General features: G+C 38.6%; 1 protein-coding gene and 1 long non-coding RNA gene across 2 annotated transcripts in view; both read right to left on the minus strand.

Annotated features, from left to right (window-relative positions):
• LOC100744905 overlaps positions 1-25,589 on the minus strand; it is a 220,509-nt gene that overhangs the window by 22,611 nt on the left and 172,309 nt on the right. Inside the window, exon 2 of the mRNA XM_012387838.3 lies at positions 1-2,164. Coding sequence (XP_012243261.1) covers positions 1-2,164 — 2,164 coding nt within the window. The remainder of the gene's footprint in view (positions 2,165-25,589) is intronic.
• LOC117151860 lies at positions 17,132-24,840 on the minus strand. Its single transcript, XR_004462006.1, has 3 exons — positions 24,827-24,840; positions 23,579-23,583; positions 17,132-17,852 (listed from the first exon to the last, which is right to left on the minus strand). It is a non-coding gene; the product is annotated as an uncharacterized LOC117151860 (long non-coding RNA).

Genomic DNA, 25,589 nt, shown 5'->3' on the forward strand with positions numbered 1-25,589 from the left:
CCGGCACTGAGTTCCGCCGGCGCTCGGCCTGCCTCTATACCACTACCGGCACGAGGAAGCAGAAGAGACAGCGGCGGTGGCTGACGCCGCTGCGCTGATCCGGTCGTTATCTCGGTCGTACCGGTGCTCCGCTCTGGACCTCCTTGTTCCTCTCTGCTTAACCCAGGTCCGGTGTAGTTGCGCAATAGCCGCGTCACGTTCGTTATCGTGTAAGCGTACACGTGCTGCTGCTGCTGTTGTTGTTCCTGCCGCTGATGTCGATGAGGATCCTGATTCCCCTCGTGCTCTACCTTGCTGCTTCCTTCCAGCTGCTGCTGTTTCTGTTTCCGATGTCGAGACTTGGACCGAACTAACACCGGCTCGATCGTAAACGCGCCTGACTGAACGTTGCTTACGGACCAACTCGTAGACGCGATCGGCGTGCTCGATGCAACCGCGTCCGCAGCGGGAACATCGCCGGAAGCCAAGCTGCGAACTCGTTCCATCGTAGAATCGACCGGTTTAACGGTATACTTCTCCGCGGCATCTGCACCGATCGCGAAACTCTCTTCTAAACTCCCCTCGGTTACGATGATCCGCAGGGTGGACGTCTCAGGAGACGCCCAAACGATCCGAAATGGCTCGGTGGTCGATCGACCAATCTTGTCTCTGGAAGTCGAAGTCTCGATGTTATTACTCTCGCGGGAATTAGTCACGTGTACTTGGTCCGCTTGCGGTTCTTCCGTTTTGAAGATATCTGGGTGATCGTTTATGTCGTATACATCGATCCTTCGTATCTTTTTCTCCGTCTGCTCTCCGTACATTTCTGTATCTGTAGTCTCTGGAGGATTCTCATATTCAAATAGGGATTCGTTTTCGCTACTGACGTTTACGGACAAATTATTGTACTTCCTTCTTCGTGTGTAACTCTTCATTGCCTTCGTATGCTCCACGCGGTTCAACGTTGTGGAAGCGGTTTTGGACTCGTTCGTATCCGCAGGACGATGCTTAAAACTGATTTCACTTTCGGTCTGGTCGTACATGTTCGCGGAAACGGGCTGCGCGTACGGTATCTGGGTCGAGTTGGTCGCATTCCTCGTTTCAACGGCCACGTGGGTTGCAGCACTTCCTCTCTCGCGCCGCAGCTGGTCGGCAGCGTCAGCGTGAGCGGACGAGTTATTGTCGCGAAATTTATCTCCAGAGTTTGTTCTAGCCTCGCTGCCGTTTCCTGCCTCCTTCACTGCGATCATATTCGAGGCGATCGCCCCTTCCGTTGGCCTGGCCTTCCTGTAGTAAACGCCATTTTCCGCGCTTCTAAATGCGTTCTTAATCTTCGAGACCTTATTCTTCTCGACCGTCTGCCTTTCTACGGCTATATTCATCTCTTCATTGATAATCTCTTCCAACCTGGGCACTGGTACAGGCGTCGTAACACTGAATCTCTTCATGGAATACCTTCTTCGAGAACTGGGTACAGTTGGCATGGTTGGCGTAGATTCAACCGAATTGTTCCCAGTTGTATTCTGCGTATCTGGTTGAATCTTCTGACCAAAATATAGAAACTGTGACATATCTTCTACGGGTATATTACTTTCTACCGGTCTAAAGTAATTGTACAAAGATTCTGGCATAGAGACAATGTTCTTTTTACGAACTTCCGTATCGGAAGCTTTCTGTGTATTAACGATGACAGTCGCCGAGGATGACGAAGAGGAATTTCTTTGATTAATTGAATGGTTGCTTTTAAGGTTACTAGAGACTGGTTTATCTTCGATAGCAGAGACAGTGAGATTCTCATTGCTCAGTTTTGTTGAACTTTGCTCGATCGTTTGTTTGCCTTCTGCGTCCTTCGATACGAATTCGATGTCCACATCTTTGCTCGACAGTTCTGACACGATGATTCTACTTGCTGTTTCTTCGTCCTGTTTAATGGTAGCTGGTGCGGTTACGTACATTCCATGCCTCGTCTCTTGAGCCTCGAGAACATCCGGCGAATCTTTCGCGGACGCGTCGAATGGTCTTGGTGTGCGGTTCAGATTCCGAGATTCGATCGGCCGTTGGCTGAAGATCTGTCGTCTTCTCGCCGCGAGGATGCTGCGAAGCGCCTGCTCCCTCTTCGCCTTCGACGACGGTAGCTCGGCTTGAAGGGACATACGACCCTGACGATGATCGCCGATCGAGGAATCTGCAAACAAACAGTTCGTCGTCAACTTTAACGAACAATTCTTAACTTCAAGTACAAACGACGCATTTTTCCTTCTTCACCGAACAATAGAAATTATTTCTATTTAACAAATTTCTTTTGGGCTGGAGGATTATCTTCCGTGGATTGGAATTTGATTAAATATACACCTTTCTTCTTGTGACTTCCGCAACGTTGATCAAACAATTATAATATTATTACGAACTTGGCGGTCGAATATTTAAATCAAACGAATTCGTGCACACTCATCAATTTTTGAATTCGGCGACTTATATTAACGCTTTTCTAATTCTGTATAGTTCGTAATTAGGCATTTTTGTTAATTTCTAATAACTTATAATTAACTTTTCAAGATTACAGATATTTATGTAAAGTCATAATTTTTCGAACTAAAGAAATGAAAACTACGCAGAAATTTGTTTCGTTACTAAATACTCTACTTTATTTTTGCATGTTATATTCTATTCATTCTATTCATTTCTTAATCTAAAAACACTAAAAAATCCGTAGTTACAATACATAGTAAGCGAAACTAATTTCCATTTAGAATTCACTTCCTTAGTTACACATCTAATAATGTAAATTTGCATAAACATGCACGATCTAGCAATTATGTAAGAAATCAGTTTGATCGATCTAACTGCGCACCAAATCATTGGCTTGAATTTGACGCGCGATTTTAATCGGATCATGACTTCGGGGAATTTCAGCGGTGTGACGGGCCACGAAGAAGGTGACGTAAAGAAGCAAACGTTCACTGCCGCGTACGGAACCGTGAAATAACGGTACAGGGTGCGTGGAACCCTGCGTGGAGAGAAGAATGAAAAAAGGAGAAAAATAAAAAAGATAACAAGTCCAGTCGGCTATCCGTGATCTTAAGAAACGTTCTGCTTATTTCGATGTTCCATGAATTCGGTCCCATTCACGTTCTGTTTATCCCCGGTTGGTCGATGGTGTGCAATTTGAATGGAATGCGGTGTAAATCGACCGATTGATAATAATTAGCCTCTGAACAGATGATCTAAATGCTCGATAAACAGGTTGAACCTACTTTTGGTAGGTATATCATGACAAGAAACGATTACGAGCGAGTCGAACGAACGATGGAAACGATAGACTCGTTTGTTAATGTCGCGAATGGGAACGATTAAATAACTAATTGGTCATACAATATTTAATTTTCCAAGATCGCTGTTTGTTAAATAATGTCTGGTTAATCTCAGACTTGTATCGTAACGCAATCAACTACGAAACATTGGAAAGATACTTTTGCATTGATCTATCGATTTCGTGAATTCTTTTGGCGTATATTATGCGTGTTTCAAAAACGGGAAAAAAGAAGGAAAGGAATTCGTAGCCGTGAGTACGAGCTCGTGTAACAACTGTATGTTTTACTATTTCTCGACGTATTGTTACGGATCCGTTTACATTAACCGGACTTTCTCTCTACGAATAGAGCCGGAACGAGACGGAATTGCATGTCGTCGTGATTATGTAGCACCGCCTTATTCTGGTCAATTATTCATATCGAGATCACTGAACACCGTAGACGCTTCGTTCATTGCTCTATACCTCTATGGAAACGCGAAATCGATCGATACTGATTGCAATCTTTTATAGATGAACGTAAGATTTAAGTAACAAGATCGAAGAAAAAGGCAGTGCTAATGTATTGACTGAAATTAATTATATTGTACACTCAATCATGTTTGATTCTCAAATCGTCTGAAAACGTGTTGTAATCGTTTCATTACGACTGATTTATTTAAAGGATGTTATCTTAGATGTGAAGAGCAATTTTTCTTGTAGAAAGAACGTGAGTAGTAGAATAAGATCGGTAGTCTGTGAGAAAAGAATTTGGTCGATCAAGTACCAAGGCCTCAGGTCGAGTTACCTCGTGCATGTAGACAAGAAGAAGACTTTCATCGTGATCGTGGATACATCGGCAGGAGAAGGAGAAAGGATCTGATAGTACCGTTAGTAGCATTGAAGTATAGTACTCGTTTATCGTTCTTGAACTTCCGAACAGATATTAAGGAAGACTCTCAAGAGAAAGTTAGAGCGTTTACCATTATTTAAAACATATTAACATATGTTTCTTCTGATAACATATAACAATTACATTAATTTCAAGTATTAAGTTAATAATGACGAAGGAAACGATTCCTATAAAAATCATGAATATAAAACTCATAAAATGTAACAACAGACAGCTATCAATACAACAGCTAATTCAATACTAACTTTTTTATCTCACTTATACATAAATTTAAACCTATTTGTACAATGCTTAACTACCAACATCTAATTTTGAGACACTAATACTCATACGAAGTTTACTAGATTCCGATGAATATTGAGTGCTGCTATGTATTTATAAAATTAATGTAACACTAACTTTAAATTTTAATACAGTACAAATTGCTGTTTGAAAATATTTTATATGTTTATAAACAGAATTTAAAAAGCTACCAAGCAAGCGTAAAGAAACATATCGCCTAGAACCCAATCAGATTGTTTGTCAGTAATTAAGGAATCAATAAAATTTGGATTTCTCTAAAAATTGTCATTACTTGTGTATTTCGTATATTATATTTCTGTGACACGCTTTGCATCCAATGAAAGGAAAGTGGTGTCACCCTCTGTAGGGTCCACGAAGCTAACGGTGTCCCTCAATGAAGAAAGGATGCGGTTGAAGTCAAGTGTCAAGGTCTCGGGTCAAACCACTTTATAAGTACGGACGAGAGGAGATCTCTATCTCGACTCACGGTACGACAAAGAGAAAAGTGGAAAGGGTGTGATAACACCGTAGCGGTATCCCAAGGTAATTACATGGTACCAGTTTCCTTATAAGCAAACAGAAATAAAAGATATTGAAGAAGCGACCTGCCACGCGGACGACCAATCCCACCGACTCGTGTCCATTTTTTCCATCACATTCTCTGCTAATCTAAGTTATTTCACCGTTCAGATTGGTTTTAGTATTATCAGAAATACTACGCAGAAGAAATTATATCTGCACTAACTTATCGGTACATTTATTTGAAAAAAAGACGTTTGTGTATACATAACTTGTTGGCTAAAAGAGGATATCTTAATATGATTCGCAATTAGTTTAAAAAAATGACTTATCATGTTTCGCCTCTGTAATCCTTATTTACGATATGTTTCAAGACAAATGAAATACAATTAATCCTTGGTTCGTTCTAGCGTTAATATCTCGGAGAATAATCAAAAAGTTCCTATTTCGTATGATCCAAAGCAATCTACCATTTTTACTTTAAATATCAATATTCTAAGCAAACATTGAAGTTTCCAACCATCTTTTTTATCAGTGTTCGATTTTGCACACGATAGGTAGATTTTTATCGAATTCATTTCTTACGACGCCGATATCTATCTCTTAACAATTACATAAATAATAAATATGAAAATTTACAAACAAAGAGAAGTTCCCGCAGCGAAATAATTGACGGCGTGTAGTCGTGTCTGGGGAATATTCAACGTGAAATTTATTCGTAAGATGTTACAAATCAGTAACGCGTTCGTAATTAAAGGCGGTCGATAAATCAGCGAATCCGCTAGTTCTTCCGGCAACGTTCCACAGGTTTCGCGATAATTTACACTTTTTCTTGACGCCTATATCCTAGGTACGGATGGACAAAATTTTATCCGTAGGCCGCGACGATGTTACACGGCGCGAGAATGACCGCATCAGGCACTTACGTCTCCATATGCACGCGCATAACTTACAAGTCTACGACACGTGGAAAGCAGTTTTAAGCGCGCGAGAACCGCTTCCGTGGTAAATCATCAGTGACGGGAAAAGGGTTGCCTCCGTGCACGGTTAACACAGTTGTCTTACTGTTTCCACGTGAAGCGTAAATTATTCATTAATTTCCTCCGTTTTTCCATTTATTACACTTTGTCTTCCTTTCTGTTAAATTAATTGGTCCTTATTGTGTTTTAGAAATTCATTTAATTTCTGTAATAATTAAATTTCCCTAATATTCGAATCGTAAGATGCAGATAATATTAGCCAGCGTTTTACGAATATAACTGAAGAAATGAAATCAAAATAGAAGGTTCCGCTTTATCAACGGCAAGAATATGGTTGATGTCTAAAAGCTCTACAAAGCCTTCTGCGGCACTTTTCAGATCATAACTTATCAAGATTGGACAAAAACTTCCGAAAAAAAGTTTTATCGAGGTCAAGTATAATTGACGACCCATCAACTTCCGACAGCTCATACGTATTCTTGCATGGAAGGAGTGCCATAAACTTCACGGCAGAACACCGTATTTCGCGAAACGAATTACAAAGCAAGAAAGAAGCAATTAACTTAATGACTTCATCAATATATCCATGATAAACGCAATCTACCATGCGTACATTTTTACCAAGAAATTCCTATGTATAAATATTGCTTTGTTACATTGGAATACAGAATTTTTATACGAAAATAAAAGATTAATATTAATCTGGTTAGAATACCATTATTACAATGAACTATATCAAAAGTGTAGAGGGTATATTAAAGTTGATTCAAAATTAATGTGATTTAAGGAATCGTTTCTCTGGTGGTTGATAAGGAAACTAACTAGATGCACTATATTTACGTTATACACAGGCAAGGAACGCCTGGGGGATCTTCGTTCGTGGCTTTCTCACACGCGATGGTACATCGACATCTTCCACCCTATCGTGCGGTTAATGGGCAATTCTCGTTTTGTTTCACCACGAAAAATGACCCCTTCTCCAACTTCAGTCAGATGAATGGTTGTGCGAATCGGGGGAATTGACTGCCACGCAATTCCGTAATTTTTGTTCCCAGTATTCGATGTCGTTTAAATAAAACTTGACAGAGGATTGTAAAACATATCCAACTTCTTTTCTTCGGTGCTTAAATACGATTTACTTATTTTTGGATTTTAAGCTTTCACGGTGAACAGATGGTGTTTATTTATGAATCTTCGAGTTCCAGTCGTATTATCAGTATGTTAGTATGATATCGGTATGTTGATGTTGTTTATGTTCAACTATAGACTTGGTATTACGTCGATTTTTACGAGCACGTCTTAGGATCCTGATTGATGTTGTTTTCGAACGATTCAGTATTTTGATTATTGGCGTGCTCAAACCACACAACAAAGTCGAGATACGCATAACCAGCGCTCATGACAAAAACGTGAGTACCAGATCTCGTTCACTCAGCAAAACCAGATATGATTGCTATGAGAACATGCACTTTGTTGCATGGAACCGTGCAAACCGGTCGCAATTTTCAGAACCGGATGACCTGGAAAAAATTTTAAGGGCGTTACAATTGCAGCTTAATCGACATTTTATTTACTTGTTTTCCAGTGAAATAGTTTACTCGCGTATTGCGCTACGTGATTCTGAAATTATTCACAAATTATACAGAGTAGAATTCCATAGAAATTAGACCCCAAGTACTGAATCATCAAGTGGTAATCTACAAGATTGCATCACAAATTGCAATATAATTTTGAGAATAAAATATTAAACTTCTTTTACTCGTTATCTCCTTCCTCTAAATAAACGTACCCATTTTTCAGAATCCAAAAAGTCTAAGTTTAATTTGTAACTGGTATAGCGTTCAGAAAACATAGCGTCTAATCAAATATCAGCAAATACCTGTCATCTCTGAAAACTGTTCAAAAACCAAACACTGAAGAATATGAGCTCAGCGTATCCCAGAGAACTCACAAGTACAAAATCACTGATCGTCGAATCGTTTCAAACGATTCACCAAATTATCAGGGATTGGTGCATAGGAAGATCGGGGCAGAAACGAGCCCGTGCACCGTTGTTATTCAATTCGAAGTATCGAATCGCTTCCACATCGACGAGCGGGCATTTTTGTCCGGCGCAATCGTAGCGGTTAAACGTGAGGTCCGACACCGAGCCATGGTCTTGGTCCTGCATCCTGAGGTCCTGAATAATGCAGACCACCTATTATCCCTTCCGGAATCGCGAGTCATCATCTGACCTTCTGCACTGGCGCGCAAGAATCCGACGTTGCACGGAATTCTAGAGGGGTCCATGGGTGTCCTCCCTGTCCCGCCGGTGAAACCGGAGGAACCGACTGGCACAGGCGAAAAAAAGAATTGGCGGATAATAATAATGGCGGAGGGAGAAGAAAGGGGAGAACTCGGTGGCGAAGCTGGCGTCGCAACAGAAGAAGGCACGAGAAGTCGTGGGTTATCGCCGCGAACGTGACCGCATAAAAGATCGTAATGTTTTATGTGAACACGTGTATAAGGAAGGTCAGTGCTGTTCTTTCTGTCCTTGTTTCCTTGATTCCACTACGGCTCTCTCCGCTAGAACAGCCATTGTTCCGCGCGGAAAACAGCCATGTCGCCGGACGATGTAGCGATTACTGTTTCTTCATCGATCACGACGGCCCTCGAGTCTCTTGTCCTTTCATGAGATCGTATCTCGCGTCTCATACGGAATTATATACATATTTACGAATTTTAAACATCAAGTGGATGATAGAATCTGGTGACAGGATTTTGCAAAAATTGGAACGAAAGTTGTTAGTATTTGACGTGATGTAAGATGATGGTAGGTTGTACGAACATCTTTTAGTTGGATCGCAGGTGTTTGAATAAATTATTATTCGATGTGGAGGTATCGAATAAATGAATACTTTGTGATATGTCGAAATATGTATTTACGAGAATGTAAAGTTATTAGAAGAAGCATTTGCATATCATTATATTTATTACAGCATTTATACCAGCATTATGTTTAGTTCAATCGAAATATATCGAATTTCGTATTACTCTGTAGTACTTTCGTGTGATTAAATATGATTATATAATATATATAAATATTAAAAATGAAATGTGCTTGATAAAAAAATGCTTTATTAAAAAGTAATGGTATTTACAGCGTAATATGTAGAACAAAGTACAGTATAGTTTATGTAGCTATTGCATACACTACCTAATTGAGTTCCAGCTAAACTACGATTATGCTCCGTACAATTGATAAACTGTTCTAAACAATGGCTTTTTGATTCCTGTCTGACTCTCACTGTGAATTTTATATTTTACCAATACTTGTGCGTTGTTATCCATATTTTCGTGAAAGTGGTGTCATATTTGAACAATTACAATATTTTTACTGTTGTATTTCACGATGGTGTTTCTCTGATAGTTCAATGAAACATTCATTAAAGTCATTAAATTATCCAAACGCTCAATAACGTTAATTCTACGTAAATTTTGATCAAAGGAAGGTATTCAAGGTATTTCAAAATGTTAAAATATCGCTTCAAAGATCTAACTTTGTAGGGTTTGTCGCGTGGAATTTCGGATGGAACAACGGATGGTACGCTTTTACGAGCGCGCGACTCGGACTGTGCACGCGCCACAAAAGGAGGAGCGCAAGAGGTGCGCGAGATTCGCGCCAGATAGAAGTCGGTCTTGTCGCGCCGTTCCGACTGACGTACAAATTGCCGGACGGCTACTTTAAAACGAACAAGTGTTCATTACTCGTAGCGCGATAACTTTGCCCGCGTCCGCGGCTCTCCATCGTAAATTCAAAGGCCGAAACGGACTGCGCTCGGCGACTAAATGCTTGGAAACGTTCTTGTATCCCCAACTCGTCTCTTGTTTTAATCCAGCCACTTCGTCACCTCGTGGCCTTCATTGTCCTCGAGACTCGCGGGTAGCGCGCCGATTACTATAAGTTACTGTAATTGTTCAAGCGTGTCCGCCGATTGCGCGGACTTTCGATGTACGTGCTATATAGTATCATATTTTTCGTCCTTATTCGGATGTACATGCGCGGTACGGCGATTCTAGAGAATTATTGCGATGGTTCCAACGCGTTCACCTCCCCCAGCGTCGTTTAACTTAATTTAGCCGGTTAAAGTTTCGAGCCACTTACGCGCAAATGTGATTATCGTAATACGTATGGTTTGATGTTCCAGCAACGTAATTGCCGCGTAATTTCGTTTGAATGTTTTTTCTGTGTAAAAGTGAATTGTCCGCTTGAAGGGTAGTATTAAATTTTGCATTTAGGTTCGTTCGAGAACAATTAACTTAATTCGCGATACGTGATGTAAAGTTAGTGGTCGGTTGTTGAATTCAATTTTTATATACATGCAAGAGACAGAGGTAGCATCTTGGCAATTTGCTGGCTTTGTCTTAAACTGGCCAGGATCGTAATCACGCTTCAATGTTGTCCAAGGCATCGTGCATAAGATAACTCGTAGGATTGCTCCGTATCTATGAGTACTATCTCGGTATTTATGCCGAAGCCGTGACCCTGTGACAACGTGGATGCCATGAATGGCTCCTTCTCAAAGCAACCAAAGGGGAGATTAGTAATCCGTGTAAACGAATTATTTTGCGTATATGTCCTTCATAAAGAGCTGAAAATTTTGCACATTTCTTGTCGAAAATGTTGTTACAGTATTATTAAAATTTTATTAATCTAATTATGAGAAAAATCTTTGATCAAATTTGATAAAAAACTCAATAACTATAATAATTGTATTAGGGTTTTAGAAAATCTTAATGGAAAATTAAAAATTGTTTCATCATAACTTAATAAATAATTTCCATCAAATACGCTTAGTCATCGCGTAATTATCCATGGAAACCTCATTTTACAGACTTGACGTAATCAAGGTCTCGCCTAATGGTTTTATGTAATACTCTTGAAAGATGTAGATTAACAACCCAGAAGACCAGACTGGTTCTTCAAACGTTCCTTTTCCTTACAACGTTCGTGAAATTCGTCAAAAAATGTTCGTTAATGCTTCCGACTCCATTTGCTTCAATACATTTACCTCTGTTGCTCTGATAAATTCTCTTTTGTCTTCTGGCATCCGAGAACTTTATTCTATTTTTTGAGATATCAATTACCTGAACAGATCAATTAATGAACAGATAATTCATTTAACACAAACACTAATTGGGTAGAGAAAAAGTTTGCGGAAGTTATTCGTTTACAATTATACTACACGTCTCGAAGAGTATTCATTAAATTTATAATAGATGTGGTAATAACCATAGCGCGTATTCGCATTAAAATCTGTTGGATCAGTCTCGAATATTCATAGAACCAGATGTTCGTGTTAGCCTCGGGGCGACCGGGGTCTATCACAAACAAAATCGATAATATCGAGATCATTGACCCTTCCGTTTTTTCTCATTATTACGACTCGATTATCGGCATCGATAATAATTACCCAATGATATTCCGAATTTATTTCTTTCTTATTCGTATCGTGTTCCAACCAAGTTACAAATCATTTATAGTACCGTGTTACGACCAAACAATTATGCCAGTCATGGACTTTAAGAACTATGAATGATTTATACGTATTGTTATGGACGCTTAGGAAATTTTGCAGAGAAGTTGCTACCGATCGAAAAGAGGTAGAACGAACTCGATTTCTGTAGACTAGCAATATTCATCTAATTAAAGCAATCAATCGTCTGCAAACAGAGTTACGTATAGCAAATAATTACAAAATTTATAAAAATTTTACAGACTATGAACATTTGAGTCGACTATATTCTTTACAAGAATTAATCTTTAAAATGGTTTCTAGAATTTTGATCCATCACTTACTCCTAAGATAATTGAAAACATTTCTCACGATGCAGTATTGTTTCCAACTCTTAAATAATTTATAAATCCATGCATAAAAAATTCACGCGAGAATAAAACTGATCGTTATGCATTGAATGGAAAATTATGCATATACAAAGTAGGCATAAAAAATCATAAAATAGTTGCACTTAATGAACGCTACCGAGGAAGCAAGTAAGAATTTCAATTGGAAGGTGGCTGTTTTAAAGAAGCGAACGATCGCATGTTCCTTAAGTGACGCACGAATGCATTCAACGCACATATGATGCGCACATGTTGAACAGGTCTAACCACCTGTTGGACACACTCCCTTTGTTGCACGCCATTTTTCGGAACAATACTCGAGGAATGGCAACGCAACAGGTTACATGCTCTTCGAACACGTTCAACTGTACCCGAATGTTTATTACCGTGTTCTGCAACCTGCGTCCGTATCTGCTACGCCAGAGAAACGCGTTCGACTATGATGAAAACACATTAACCTACCGGTGAAGCACGATTTATAGGAATCGAATAGAATTGATGGAAAGGATCGTGAGTTCAACACAATTTAATGTTTTGAAATATCGTGGCACATGAAAGTATCCGAACACTTGAAGAAACCTTTCATAAATATCTTATAAGTGTTATATTACACATTCTTAAAATTCATTAACACTGTAGTGAAGCACGACGAACATGATACTATTGGTAAAATTTAGAAGGGATTTGAAAATGTATATAGATGTTACAAGATATTTATTTCAAACATATTCACGAAAATTATCAAACTACTTGAGCCAATTATTTATTACAGTATCAGGTCACGATATTTACTAATTGCAAGATAATTTTCTCAGTGCATGTTTGCAATAAGTTTCATACAAATTCTACATACCATTTTTTTGGATTGGTTTGAATCTGGTCGGTGCTAATGGAGTTCGAATACTTTCGTGAGTTAATGTATCTTTGATATACTATAAATAACAAATTTTATTCAGTAAAATAGTTTAATTTTTGTTCAATTACTTTCTGTTCGATAAGTTCACAAAAGTTGACATTTTTGTTTTGTTTCCTTAGCTGGAGGAACGTATTCTATTCTGAATAGTACTGACAAATTGTCGAATGCCATTCGACAATTGATACAAGCTGAATCGCCGTGAAAGAGCTAATTGCTAGTCATTGAATTCCAAAATAATAGGCATTCGTCGATCATCACGAAACGACGAATTCATTACATAATTATCAATGAGTTATTTGTGTTCAGTGACCGGAGTGTCCTCTGCGACTCGTCCCGCCGGAAGCGGATACACGCTTCACGAAAGACGACCACAAGTGGAACGAGCCATGCATGTACAGACGCAGTGGCAGTAGGTGCGCCCGTGTGTGTCAGACGGAGAACGCTTTTCTGCCGTGTAAAAATGGACGATAGCTGCGCTCTGTTTTTTTTCCTTTCTCTTCTTCTTTTAATAGCTCTTCGGTGAAAATTATAAATTATTCTTTGCACATCTTCACTAAAAACAATAGAAAAAATGTACTTCGCTCTAATATTTAATGTTCTGTTTCTTTGTTTTGTAATACTCTTCTAGTGAGGATTATAAATTATTCTTAAGGTATTTTTGTTAAAAATAATAGAAAAAGATAATTTTATTCTTGCGTGTTCCTTAAAATTGACGTTTAATTTTTAGTCATTTTTGAATCGGAAAAGTCGAAGTTATTGAGCAGTGAAGATTTCACGGTAGATTCATCAATGAAAACTTTCACGAACGAAATCGAATCGACAGCGATCAGCGAGCTTAATGACCCTTTTATAAAACGTTTTATAGCAACCATCTATCGAAAGTTTCCACGTTCTGCAATCTGAAAATGCGCTCATGATTTCTCTTCGAGACTTGTGTATGATTTAATGGAAGATCCCAAGAGCTATTATGCAACGAGGAGTCGGACCGATGCAATCTTCGGTATGTAATCATAGTTCGAACGATTCGCGAGTTACTGCCGCAGGACTGATCACATGTGTGCGTAGTCACATTGCTGGTAAGTCACTTTGGAAACGTGGGAGTGACCGTGACACTTCGTAAAAAGTTGAAAAATTTCTGGTTTACGTATTGAAATTTAAGTGCAAATAATCGTATCTTTTCAAGTATGATATAACAATAATAGTTATCATTCTACATATTTCGAATCTTTTTACATCTTTTTTGCAATATCTCAAAATAAAGATACGGTAAAATAAAGCAAAACCGGATTAAAATTACAATACGTAATATACAGGTATAATTCAGTTAATTTTGTTTAGAATTTGATGTTAACCACAGAACTCGTGTCACGCTTATCGATGTCGAATCTTAAGCCTGTTTCACAAGGAACTAACATTGCATCGAATGTCCGTTTAAGGACCTTTCGGTAGCATCGATAAAGTTACGCATGCGATTACGTGTCGAAGATGTTATCACCTAGAGCGTCGTTACATAAGATTTCCAGGGACGCACAATAGGGCCCCGATGTTCCATTAAACCGTATGCAAATATCGGGAGAACAATGGAACGCGGACGGTCAGATCGACGTTCGCGAAAAGTCAGTGGTCGGCTGCCGGAACGCTTCCTGGATGTCGCAAGCGATCCACAGGATCCATGGAAGAGGATCCTAAAAATTCGAGATCGTACCCAACCCATCTTGCAGCTACTCGAATCTCGAACAAATATTTTAATTCTTCCATATTAAAATTCCAACGTATCAATATTTTTATATTACAATACTACTGTCGACTACATTCTCTTGAAAATATAGACTTATACATATATGTAATAATTAATTATTATTCCAGGCTACTTTTAAATATTTTGATAGAACAGAACGTTTTTCTATTTTCCTTTTTTTCGAGTGTTCTTATTTAAATTTAATAGCAAAGAAAGTGATAATCACCAACTTTTTACTATGAAATACTTGTTAGACATTTATTATGATTGTGTATGAAAAATGAATCCCGTTAGACACGCTAACCCGCAGGCGTCAATGATACGATATAAATTATAACAAATTGTACGACAGTGGGGTATTAATTTACGGGCCGATGATTTAAGATATTGCGTACCGTGCATAATTGACGCCTCGTTTCCGTATCCAGCCTCCTTGACAGCAACAGAAATTCATCTTCTTCCTAGAAACCATCGGATCTCGAATGTTTCCTGGTAACGGAATTCGAATCGTTTCTCGGTGAGCACGTGATCGATCATGCGTGCCCGACACGTTCGTTATCTCCGACGACGTTCGTGGGTCGAAGATCATCCGGATTCTACGAATCATTCCTCTGCTTCTATTCAAAATTTAACTTCGGAGAATTTATAAAAAATTGTAGAATACTCTTTAAAGCTTCATCAGCCGCTCGAAGCATCTTCAAGCAGGTTCTTGCGATATTTATGTCAAGTCACAAGGAAAAAATATGGAGTTTCTCTGAGGAGCTGAAATATTCATAAACTACGTTACTTAAGTATCGAACATTTTCCAATGATTTCCTCTAAGGTATTCGTGGCATTTTACAATCAGCAACAAACGATAGAAATACCAATGAACGCGGTTTTGCAGCGGAATCCTTCTTCCTCCAGAAGGTTAGCGGGCGTACCAACGATCACGATCAAGATCATTGACTTCTCACGAATGTAAAGCGATCCCTTGAAAGCCTCCGTTCTGTCGGTGCGATCTTTCGCCCGGATATCACGTGGACACGGAGAAAGGAAGGAATTATCAAAGTCGTGCATCGCCACCACGTCACGAACTGGCTCACACAGAATTCTTTCTATCGCCACAATGCTCTGTATGCCCTTCCCTCTTTCTCATTCTTTCTTTATATTTTGGACGGCACAGTTAAGCCTTATTTATACCTTCTTTTATATTCTGGATCTCAGAAGATATGTTCGTAATTTGTCCGTGGCACAAGATGTTTTCTTGATCCCTTTCTGTTACCTTTATGCTTGCGGCAGAAAAAAAATATAATTCTTTCTCTATGTTTTCGAATGAGAATTTTGAAATACAAGATTGCTTTGTATCTCGTATTTCTAGTATAATACGTTCATCGTTCAAACCTTTAATTTCTATTTAGAAAAGAATAAAATATCCAGTTTAAATATCGTTTAGATATATGTTCTTTTTCTAAATATATTTTATCAGATACGTTATTTTTAGAAGGACCATTAAAATCTATTCGAAATAAGCACGTACAATGAGGATAGCGAATCATCCAACTGAATTAATCCAAACTCCATACAGGGGACTCAAAAACATTCTTATGTGAATTTAGTCACACACTAGACGAACGTTAATTTTGATCCAATAACAAAATTATCGGTAGATTCGGTAGTACAGTTACAACATAAAAATTGATTTCAAACTTTTATTCGTAGCTGAAGAGAATCCTAAAGAAAATATTCTTCATAAGAGGGGAATACCCATTTACGAAATAACGCGATTCGAAGAAAAGGAAAATCTTTGTGGAATGATATATCCTTTTATTAAATTACCTTCCTAACCTTCTTGGAAGCTAATACGGAAGCAAATGAATAATCATTATATTTATGATCGCGAAGCATCAAGTTGACAGGTGTTCTCTGGATGAAATGTAAAAGAATCTTTCGAGATTCCTCGAGTTTTTCTCCAATGAAAATGTAAATGAGCGAGGTGATGCATGTACAGGTAATCACGACACGATATTACTGTTCGTTTTCTGTTTATTTTATTTTGCGCTCGTTGGACATCGTATAAGAGAAACGGTCGATGACAGATGGCGATTGTCCAACACTAACGACGTGACCGTGATCTTGAGAGTGTGGCCTTGAATGAGCATTTCAGCATCGAGCAAAGATGGAAAGTCATACTTGCATTCGGTTGATCGCTACTACTACGCTATCCAGGCGTTCCATTGAATTTATTCCCTTTATCAGTTCGTAAGTTTCCCGGCAATACCAGTGGCGTGATAAAGTCGAGCCTGGGGAGCTGTTTAGATCTCTCGATACTCGTCGCGCGTGCACATGCTGCTCTTTCCAAGGTTATTACAATAGGATATTGCTAAATCAATGGAGTTTCAGAAGATCGATTCGGGTTATGAAGATATTTCAGAATTTAAGATAAATTTATGATACTAATACGTTCAACGTCTTGTAATCATACATGATGTATAGTCTGTTTTTTAATATGCATAACGTACCAGCCTAATATTAGAACACCTACTTGTCATTTGTTTATTTATTGAATATACAGATATTAATAATAATAGCCTTGGATATATTTTCAATTAAATTCTTAGGTAGCAGAATCATAAACTGACATATTTTTAAATTGATGAATTCGGTGCAACAGATACTGATTCTTTGTCGATAAAACCCTATATAGCCTCCCTTTGGTTACCAAAATCCTATAGATATAAGATAGATGTAAAATATAAGGTATATATAAGATATATATGTCGGGTTCACATTATGATTAGGATCAGGGGCGTAAAGCGAATCTTCATTTGGATTAAACATTGTTGTTATGCAATAGAGAAGATATTTACTAGTGCAAATATGATTATTACAGAATTTGACAAGTAACTCTGGTAATTAGATACTCGAGATGCTAATGACAATGATCCCAGGCCCAACAACGAATCCGCGGTCAACGGGATAACAAAATGCGCCTTCCTTCAAAGTCCAAGTTGTACCCAACTTCCTTGTCTACGTTACAAGTATTACTGAACTAACTCTTTGTTAAAACGTAGAATATCCACCGAGTGTAAAGACGCTATGTAACTCGCTAATGAGACGTCACGAGAGAATGACTTTCCGTCACGATGATGCTGCAGAGGAAAACTATGATGGGATGTGTCTAAGGACACGAGATCATCGGATTCGTCGAGGAAAGCCTTCGTTCGGAAAGTGAGGGTTCCTGTTAATTGTTGCTAGAAAGTTGCTAGCGGGAAGCGTCGTTTGTGAGAAAAGCAGATTTCCCGTATTTTCCCGTAGTAGGTGGTAGATTCAGGGACTGTTAGGATAAAGACTGTTTGTCCGTTTGAAGGATCTTAGTTAACTAAATCGTAAGATTTATCGCGGGTCCTCAGACTAGCTGAATACGTACTGTGGAGATACATCGACATCTGGTAATCATCTTGCCCGAAGAATAGGGTCTGTGTGTGGCGAGTCACGGAACAGAAGCTGTTGGAATGTTTACTCTCGCGTGCCGCTACAACTATTTCTTTTAACTAGATCTATAGAATTACTCCACATCTCTGTTAGGTAAAAACGTTCAACCCGCGACCGCGGCTACGTTCAGCGACTACTTGTCGCCTCGAGCCCAAGCTCATTATCACAAATCTCGGACAATTATAATCGAGTTAAATTATAAAGATTAAAATATTGGGGATTTTCCCAAGAATTCCAAAGAGAAGGCCCCGGTATCCTTTCATCTTTGACATATATAAGATATTATTTGGCGAGTTCTCGCGATATTTGACATCCAACCAATGGAAAATAAATCAAAAGTTGCATACAACTTACCGAAGCCACATTTGGAATTACCGTCATCGCAAGTAATATCTATTTTTGCATCGAGGCAGACAAACATATTTGCGAAACGAAGGCCAACGAAGGAGAGTACAGAACTAAAAGCGCGTATCTTAAGTGGCACTCTTAATACATCGGAGGCTCTTAATGCTGCAATTTTATTTTTATCTTCCTTTCGGGAAAGCATTTAATCCGATGCTTTAAAGAGAACAAACAAAACACGAGACCTTCTACCTCTTCGATGATAACGAAAACGTATGTACTCTTGAGCCACCGTGGAAAACATTAATTACCGAAACAATTTAAAAAATTACAGTCTCATCAATTCACGTCGAGAGAATTTAAACATCACTCTTGTAGCCAAACAAATTAACCTTCCACTAACATTTTGTCGGAAGAGGTCTATACATATGTATCATCAAGAGTGCTTCCCGTCTTGCAGTATGTTGCATGTTCACTCATAGAGGTGAACGTAATCTCTGCTGCAGGGTGTTACTCGTACCAAGGTCCCTTGATGTACGATTCACCGTGATCATCAGCTGAGCTCGTCTATCTTCGACCATTCCGTCGCCACATTTTGCACGAACATTGAACTTTGATTACGGGTTGGAAAGGTAGATGTCGTGCTACTATGTGTTACATACTAACGAACCTGCTCGTATTTCGGTATTTGGCTTGTCGTTATTAGAAAGACGAAGATGCAACAATCGTGTCCCGTGGATCAGATTTTTCTCTTTTACGATTCGAGTCACACGAGCCAGCCGTTGTAGCGTAATTAGTCACACTGGTGGTAGTTTTAATTAGCGAATTGACAATTAGCCGTTGGTGTAAGGGAATTTAAAAATGAAATGTACAACCTTCTTCGAGATTCTAAACGTTCCCAAAGATAACATGGGAACAACGTGATACGGTATAGTTTGTTGATTTTCTAAATTTAATAGGGCTAATTATAAATTTTAAGCTTCGCTTTAAAAAGAGGAACTTGAGATAAAGTTAGACCAATAACGTGCCTCTGTTAGAGCTGAAGTAAGAGGAAAGATATGATTATAAAAGTTTAAATAACTGAGATCTTGTATGTACAGCATGTATGATCGGAATAGATAGTACAGAATATTTACTCGATGATCGAGCGGATCGTCGACTGTACACACGCCGATCATTTACACGCGATCTTCTTCCGGCACGTAATACCGTGGCTAATGAGCCTACGTATCTTGAGTACAAGTTACATAAACATGTGGATGCATCCCGAGAAAGACGGAATAATTTAAACAAGAAGGACCAATCCGATGGTTTACCTGCGAGAACTTAAACGAATAGCAATCTTGGCAAGCATTACATGCAGTAACGTTTTGCTAGATCTAACTATATAAATTAAGATTTATTATTATTATCATCTTAACTATAGTTAAATATCTTATCTATTAGTTAGGAGTATGAATCACTTTTCCAACTATTCCTATACTGAATCAAAGTCGTAATTTTATTATTAATTTTAAATTGATACTACTTTGAATCATTTTTGGCGGGAGAAGTTTTCGGAAATAGCAGAATTCTAAATGAATCTTTGTTTAATCCCTATATTCTATGAAACACGTGATTTCAAAGTCTTAGGGGAACAATGCAGATAACAATCAAATTAAAAAGCATTATTCTGTTGTATTGTTAAAACTATAGACTACAAATATATATATGTATAAAATTGTAAAGAATATATATTCAAGGAAATAGGAAATAGACTTTGGGTGAAGTTAATAGAGATTAATTTTTGCAGAATGTGCAGCCTACGATCGCGTCCTCCCACCAATGTGAGACAAAGCCTGTAAGGATACAGGGATAAGTATCGTTACATGTGCCAAGCCACAGGGATAGTCATAATGTAAGCATTGAACCGGCGACGGTGCCTGAACTGTCCATTGTATTCCGTAGCCGGAGTCGCAGGTTCGGCTAGCCTTGAAGCAGTGAACCTCCCAGCGCGACAAGATGATGCATTGTTACAATGCGCGGGCCTATAGTTGCCCTTTAGGGTCACGCAGAAAATCGCAAAGGTTAAGAGGTATCAACGTAGGTGCATCTATGTATGTACACCCCAAGATGTATAAAACAGCCAACATTTGGATTTCGATGGCATCAAACAATTCCATTTATTCACATTACACGCACAAATAAAATCAAATAATTGTATCATAAGAAAATTGGTCGTATGTATGACAAATATAACAAATAAATACGCGACAACATATATTATGTAAATACTTTATATAAAACACATAAATAATACACAAATGTGAAACCTTGAAGGTGGAGTCACAGGATGCAATTTGGGTCACACTGAGGTCACGGAACTTGACTTCCATGTTCTCAGAACAGTACAAATCGAATCTAACTACCCTGAGATTGTGGGATCTAAGTCGAACCATGATTGTGGGACCTCTATAACCTCGAGGTGGCAGAATTCGATCACCTTGAGGTCGTATGACTCAAATCGAAGTTAGCAGGCATAAGCTACCATAATACTATATGTACAGAGGTCAACGGATCTAAATTTGACTAGTTTGGTATAAACGATACGATTCTGAAGTATTCTCGTAATTTTGAAGGTGTTGAAGTTCAATTCTATAGTCCTGAAATCTTCCCCATTGTGTCCTACAACAACAAGATCCCAAATAAATCTCGTATCATCAAGGTCATCGGGATCATGATTCTGCGACCTCGTTCTAATTTATCACAAATACCATGACTTAGAATGGCCTGCGATGACCCAGGGACTTGTATTTAAACCCCTATTGTATTCTATGTTGTACGATCTAGAGGCTGGATAACGTGAATTCCATGACTGTGTGGACATAAATAAATATTCATGGGCTGATCTGATACCATTCCACTACTACAGTAATTAATTGCATTATTTGTTGTCTATTTAATGATAAAATGTTAATTTAACGACAAAATTTCTATGAAATATTACTACGTTAGAAGTATGAGCTAAGAATACATTCGTTTTTAGACATTACAGATATTTATTCGTTATGTCATATATTTTTAAAATATATTATTCTACATGCATAGTATCTAAGTTCCCCAAATATAAAGGGAATTATTTCGGTTTCAAGCATCGCTCAATATAACGAACTAAACACTCAAAACGGTTAAGATAAAGCAACTAAAACATATTCTTCCTGATATAATCAAACCATTACCGACTATCTCTCAAACATACCAAGTTATCAGTCAACAATTGCGAAAAACGATAAACACAGAAGGTGGTAACACGAACGCGGTTCATCTGTTTGGTACAAAGTTCGTGGTGATTCTAGTGGTCCGTAGGTGAAAGAAAAAGCTCAATAATGGATATCGATGATGTTGGAAGAGACATTGGCACGTCCGCACGCATTCCGGCAGCCAGTTATAAATCACTGATTCGTATCTCGGTAAGGCCCCCTTAACCAAATGGATGCTACTGTCGATTTGAATTACTGCCCTTACCCGGCGAGAGCCATTGCCACAGCCGACATCGACGAACAAACGGTTCAAAGTTCTATGTAAACTACCGCCCACGTTTACATTCTCCTGGGCCACGAGTGGTCCGCTGTTGGCTCTTCTCGTGTGTGAGAAGGTTCTATGTCCTCTGCTCTTCTTCAAGAGTGATCTAAGGAAACGTCTGCAGGGCTGGAGCCGGGCGCTGTCGCACATGACTGCCGGCGATTTAGAATCGGGGGTGATAGCGACTGAATAAAAGATGAAGGAACAACCGCGCGGATCGTATCTCACGGAATAAGGATTTCGTAAAAGTTTGCGTCCGGTCGAGACGCGCGAATCCCCACGTTCGCTATCCGTCTTCCTTTTACTTCCACCAAGGAATCTCATGGAACGACGTTGATAAATTGAGATTCTGACGTAAGCTTTCTGGAGCGTCTTACTTTCTTCGAATCAGAATTGATCTTTAATCCCACGGCTATCGTCGATTGCGCGAATTCATTAGGGAAATACGGTGATTTTGATACAGTTTACCTCTTTCATTTTTTATCGCGTCATTGCTTTGTTGTCTATAATCACATCAGATAAATATTGACCATTTTTTTCAATACTCTCCATAGTAATCGGGAATCTACATTGTAATTCTTGCGTAATGGTAGCGATTTTTTCCCACAATTATTCCCGAGTTCATTCTACAAGGAAAAAGAATAGCTCTAGAATAGATTCGGTAGAAGTGATAAGTTTGTGTCATTGTGATTTTCGCTGAAATAATTTTATTAGAATGCAAACAAACATTGCTATATTTCTAATTTTTATCAGTGAACTTTAAACACTCACTCAAGCATTAGAATCTTCCTCAAAACTTTTGATTCCTAAAGTTCTTCCATAATTCAATATCAATGAAACCTCACGACGATTTCCAGGAAATAGAATAGAACTGTTGGTAATTGGATTTCCAGAGAACCTAGCTGAACATATGGCCTCACCTGCTAAAGAATGTGATCTCACAGACAATAGAATCTATTCTTTTTAGCTAGACCCTTGTCAGGTCTCACAGATCTGACCTGCAAATTGGATTGTCAATGACGAAACATTCAACGAATCATCTCGGTTTTGGCACACTTTTTATGACTGGAAACGTTTCAAAGTGTTAGATGTCTGTGTACATAGAAGACAGTATGAGTCGAGTGTGAGATTGCGTAGGCTGCGGAAGATGCGTCTTGAAAATGATTGTCTCCGGTGTCTGGAGACTACCTTCGAACGAACGTTAGCCTGTCTCGTGGGGAACAATTGTCTATTGTGCTTTTTTAAGAAATTGAGTTCGTTTAATGAACCCTGACGAACAACTCTGTCTAACAATTATACTTAAAAACAAATCTGATTTTAAACAGAACATTTATTATTAAACTGTGGTTTGTGCATTTATATTGAAGTTTAAAGATGAAAAAATGTGCGAAATTTTCTTACGATGATGCGCAACGTTTGTAAAATAAAATAAAGTAAAATAAAATAAGAAGGCAATTTTGATAACGTAAGAATTTTAATCTCGCTCGTAAAAAGATAGAAAATGTGACTTATCCCTTGTATTTTTCATATAAAGTATCCGAAATATAATTCTCATTAGAATATTTAAGTCAAACAAATTTCTGCGCAAATTCCATTTCATCCATAAAAATATAAATTTGTATAAATATTCACAATGTATTTATGATTTGTTCGAAGCCGGTACATTTTCAGTATTTGTAACTCTATAACTTTGTAACGGACCTTATCTAACGTTTGATCAAAATTGCCAACAAATGTTCAGCAGTGTAGAATGTAGACCCCTTTTAGATTATCTACAGCTGACTTATTGCGTTGCATACAATGTTTATTATCACTTCGAAACGGTTCGCTGTATGCTATCTCGTCACGAATTGTCGGTCACGAGAAATCCCAAAAATAAGGAGCTCGAGGTCGACAACCAGTCTGTCGTTCGACTCGAGGCAACAAGTGTGCTTTCAGGGTGATTGATTACGCAACCAACGATACATTAAATCGATTGACGCGTATCGATAGAATTGTGTGAACTCGCGAGCAGCGCAGTTAGTATGCAGAAGTGCAGAGTGTCTGCAGCTACAGTGCCTAGGAATTCCGCTTGAGAAGGGTAATTTTAGCTTCTCCTTGTTCCCCGACCTTGCCAACTTTGTGAAACTCGCACGTTTCCAAGCGCGAGCATCGGCTGAAACGAGAGACGAAGGGTGCTTCTGAAGGACAAAAGTTCGTGGAAACTGAGGAGAATACTTGAAATAATAAAAATAAAAAGAAGCTCTCGTGCGGAAATTTACTCTTCTCAAGAGTGAAAGATTTAAGAATTGAATTGTTTGAGAATGCAATAAACTTGGTTCATAAGCAACACCTGATCAATTGTCGATCTTCGACATGGCGAAATTAATTGCTAAAATGCCAATGGAAGTAAGAAAAGGCATCGCGTATCGAATTTGCGACCTATCACGCGTATTGAACTTTCCACTTTCCGCAGATACGTGCATATACGCAATACCTGTGAAGCATATGAATATTTATGAACTTTAAGAAACCACGCCTAGTAAAAAAAAAAGTTTTCTTCAAAGTTCTCTCTTCACAAGCGTTGTTCGTTTGCCATACAGATAAGAAAATAATCCTCTTCCTGTGAAATTCTCAGAAGTGAAACCAACAAAAATTCGCAAAACCGTATAGAAACCATATAAAAACATAAGAAACAAGACGTCCAATAATTTAATCCGTTAAAAACCATGCAATAGTTTGTAATAATGTTATAAATACTCCAATTTCTGTAAACTTCGTAAAATTGTAGAATCTAGGTGAAAGAGATAGCGACAAAAAAGATATCAATCGAGTTCATGAAATTTCCTTCCATAGTTACAATATTTAAAAAGAAAGAATAAAATAATGTAAATAAAATGAAAAAGATTGGAAATAAAACGTTTCGTTAACGCAGCATTGTCCCGTAATGAGTTAATATTTTCATCTAACCAATGAAATATCAGTCAGACTGCCACTTTGCAGAATGTCTATCGGTCGATTCTCGTTTCTCTGACAATAAGTATATTTTTCATTCGAGAAGTCTCGAACCCTCCGTAGGCTTGTCCGCCTTCACGACGAAAAGTGAGTTTCAGAATTCAAATCGGAACGTAGGCACACGTGCGTAGAGAGCTGTACCATTATTCCAAGCAATATACACGGGAACCACGAGCATGAGCGCGCGCGCGCGCGCACGAGCGTTTCTGCATTAGCTGGTGGCAGCAGGGACATCGTGACAGCCACGGCTCTGAATCATTCATTCGTCCCGTGGCGTTGCAGCGCCCGTTGCACTTTCGTGGTCCTTTTTGTCGTCCTACCATATCGCGGTTAATATTGTACGTACACAATGCAACATCGTCTCGAGGCGTAGGCAGCCCGCAAAAGGGAGAGGCACCATTCCCCCCAAGGGTTTTCTACCTTCCTTCCGTTCACGTTTTATTCCCATCGGTCTCTTTCACTTGTTCCAACCGTGACGAATTTTGTTGCGCTAACATTCTGCACGCTTCGTAGTTTCCATTTGATGCGAGACTGCGTGGAAAACATTTCTGCTTTTTATCAAGATCTTTGAAGAGAGAATTGGTATATGGAAATGTTAATTCTCTCCGTTTGTCGTGGTCAAATGTCTTCCTCTAAGGTGTTTCTAATTGGAATATGCTATTATAATTAGATTGCAGATGGTTATGCATTGATACGAAAGGTGCAAAAATGTATAGAG

This window comes from Bombus impatiens, unplaced genomic scaffold (genome assembly GCF_000188095.3).
Source record: "Bombus impatiens unplaced genomic scaffold, BIMP_2.2 scf_0487, whole genome shotgun sequence".
NCBI classification, from domain to species: Eukaryota; Metazoa; Arthropoda; class Insecta; order Hymenoptera; family Apidae; genus Bombus; species Bombus impatiens.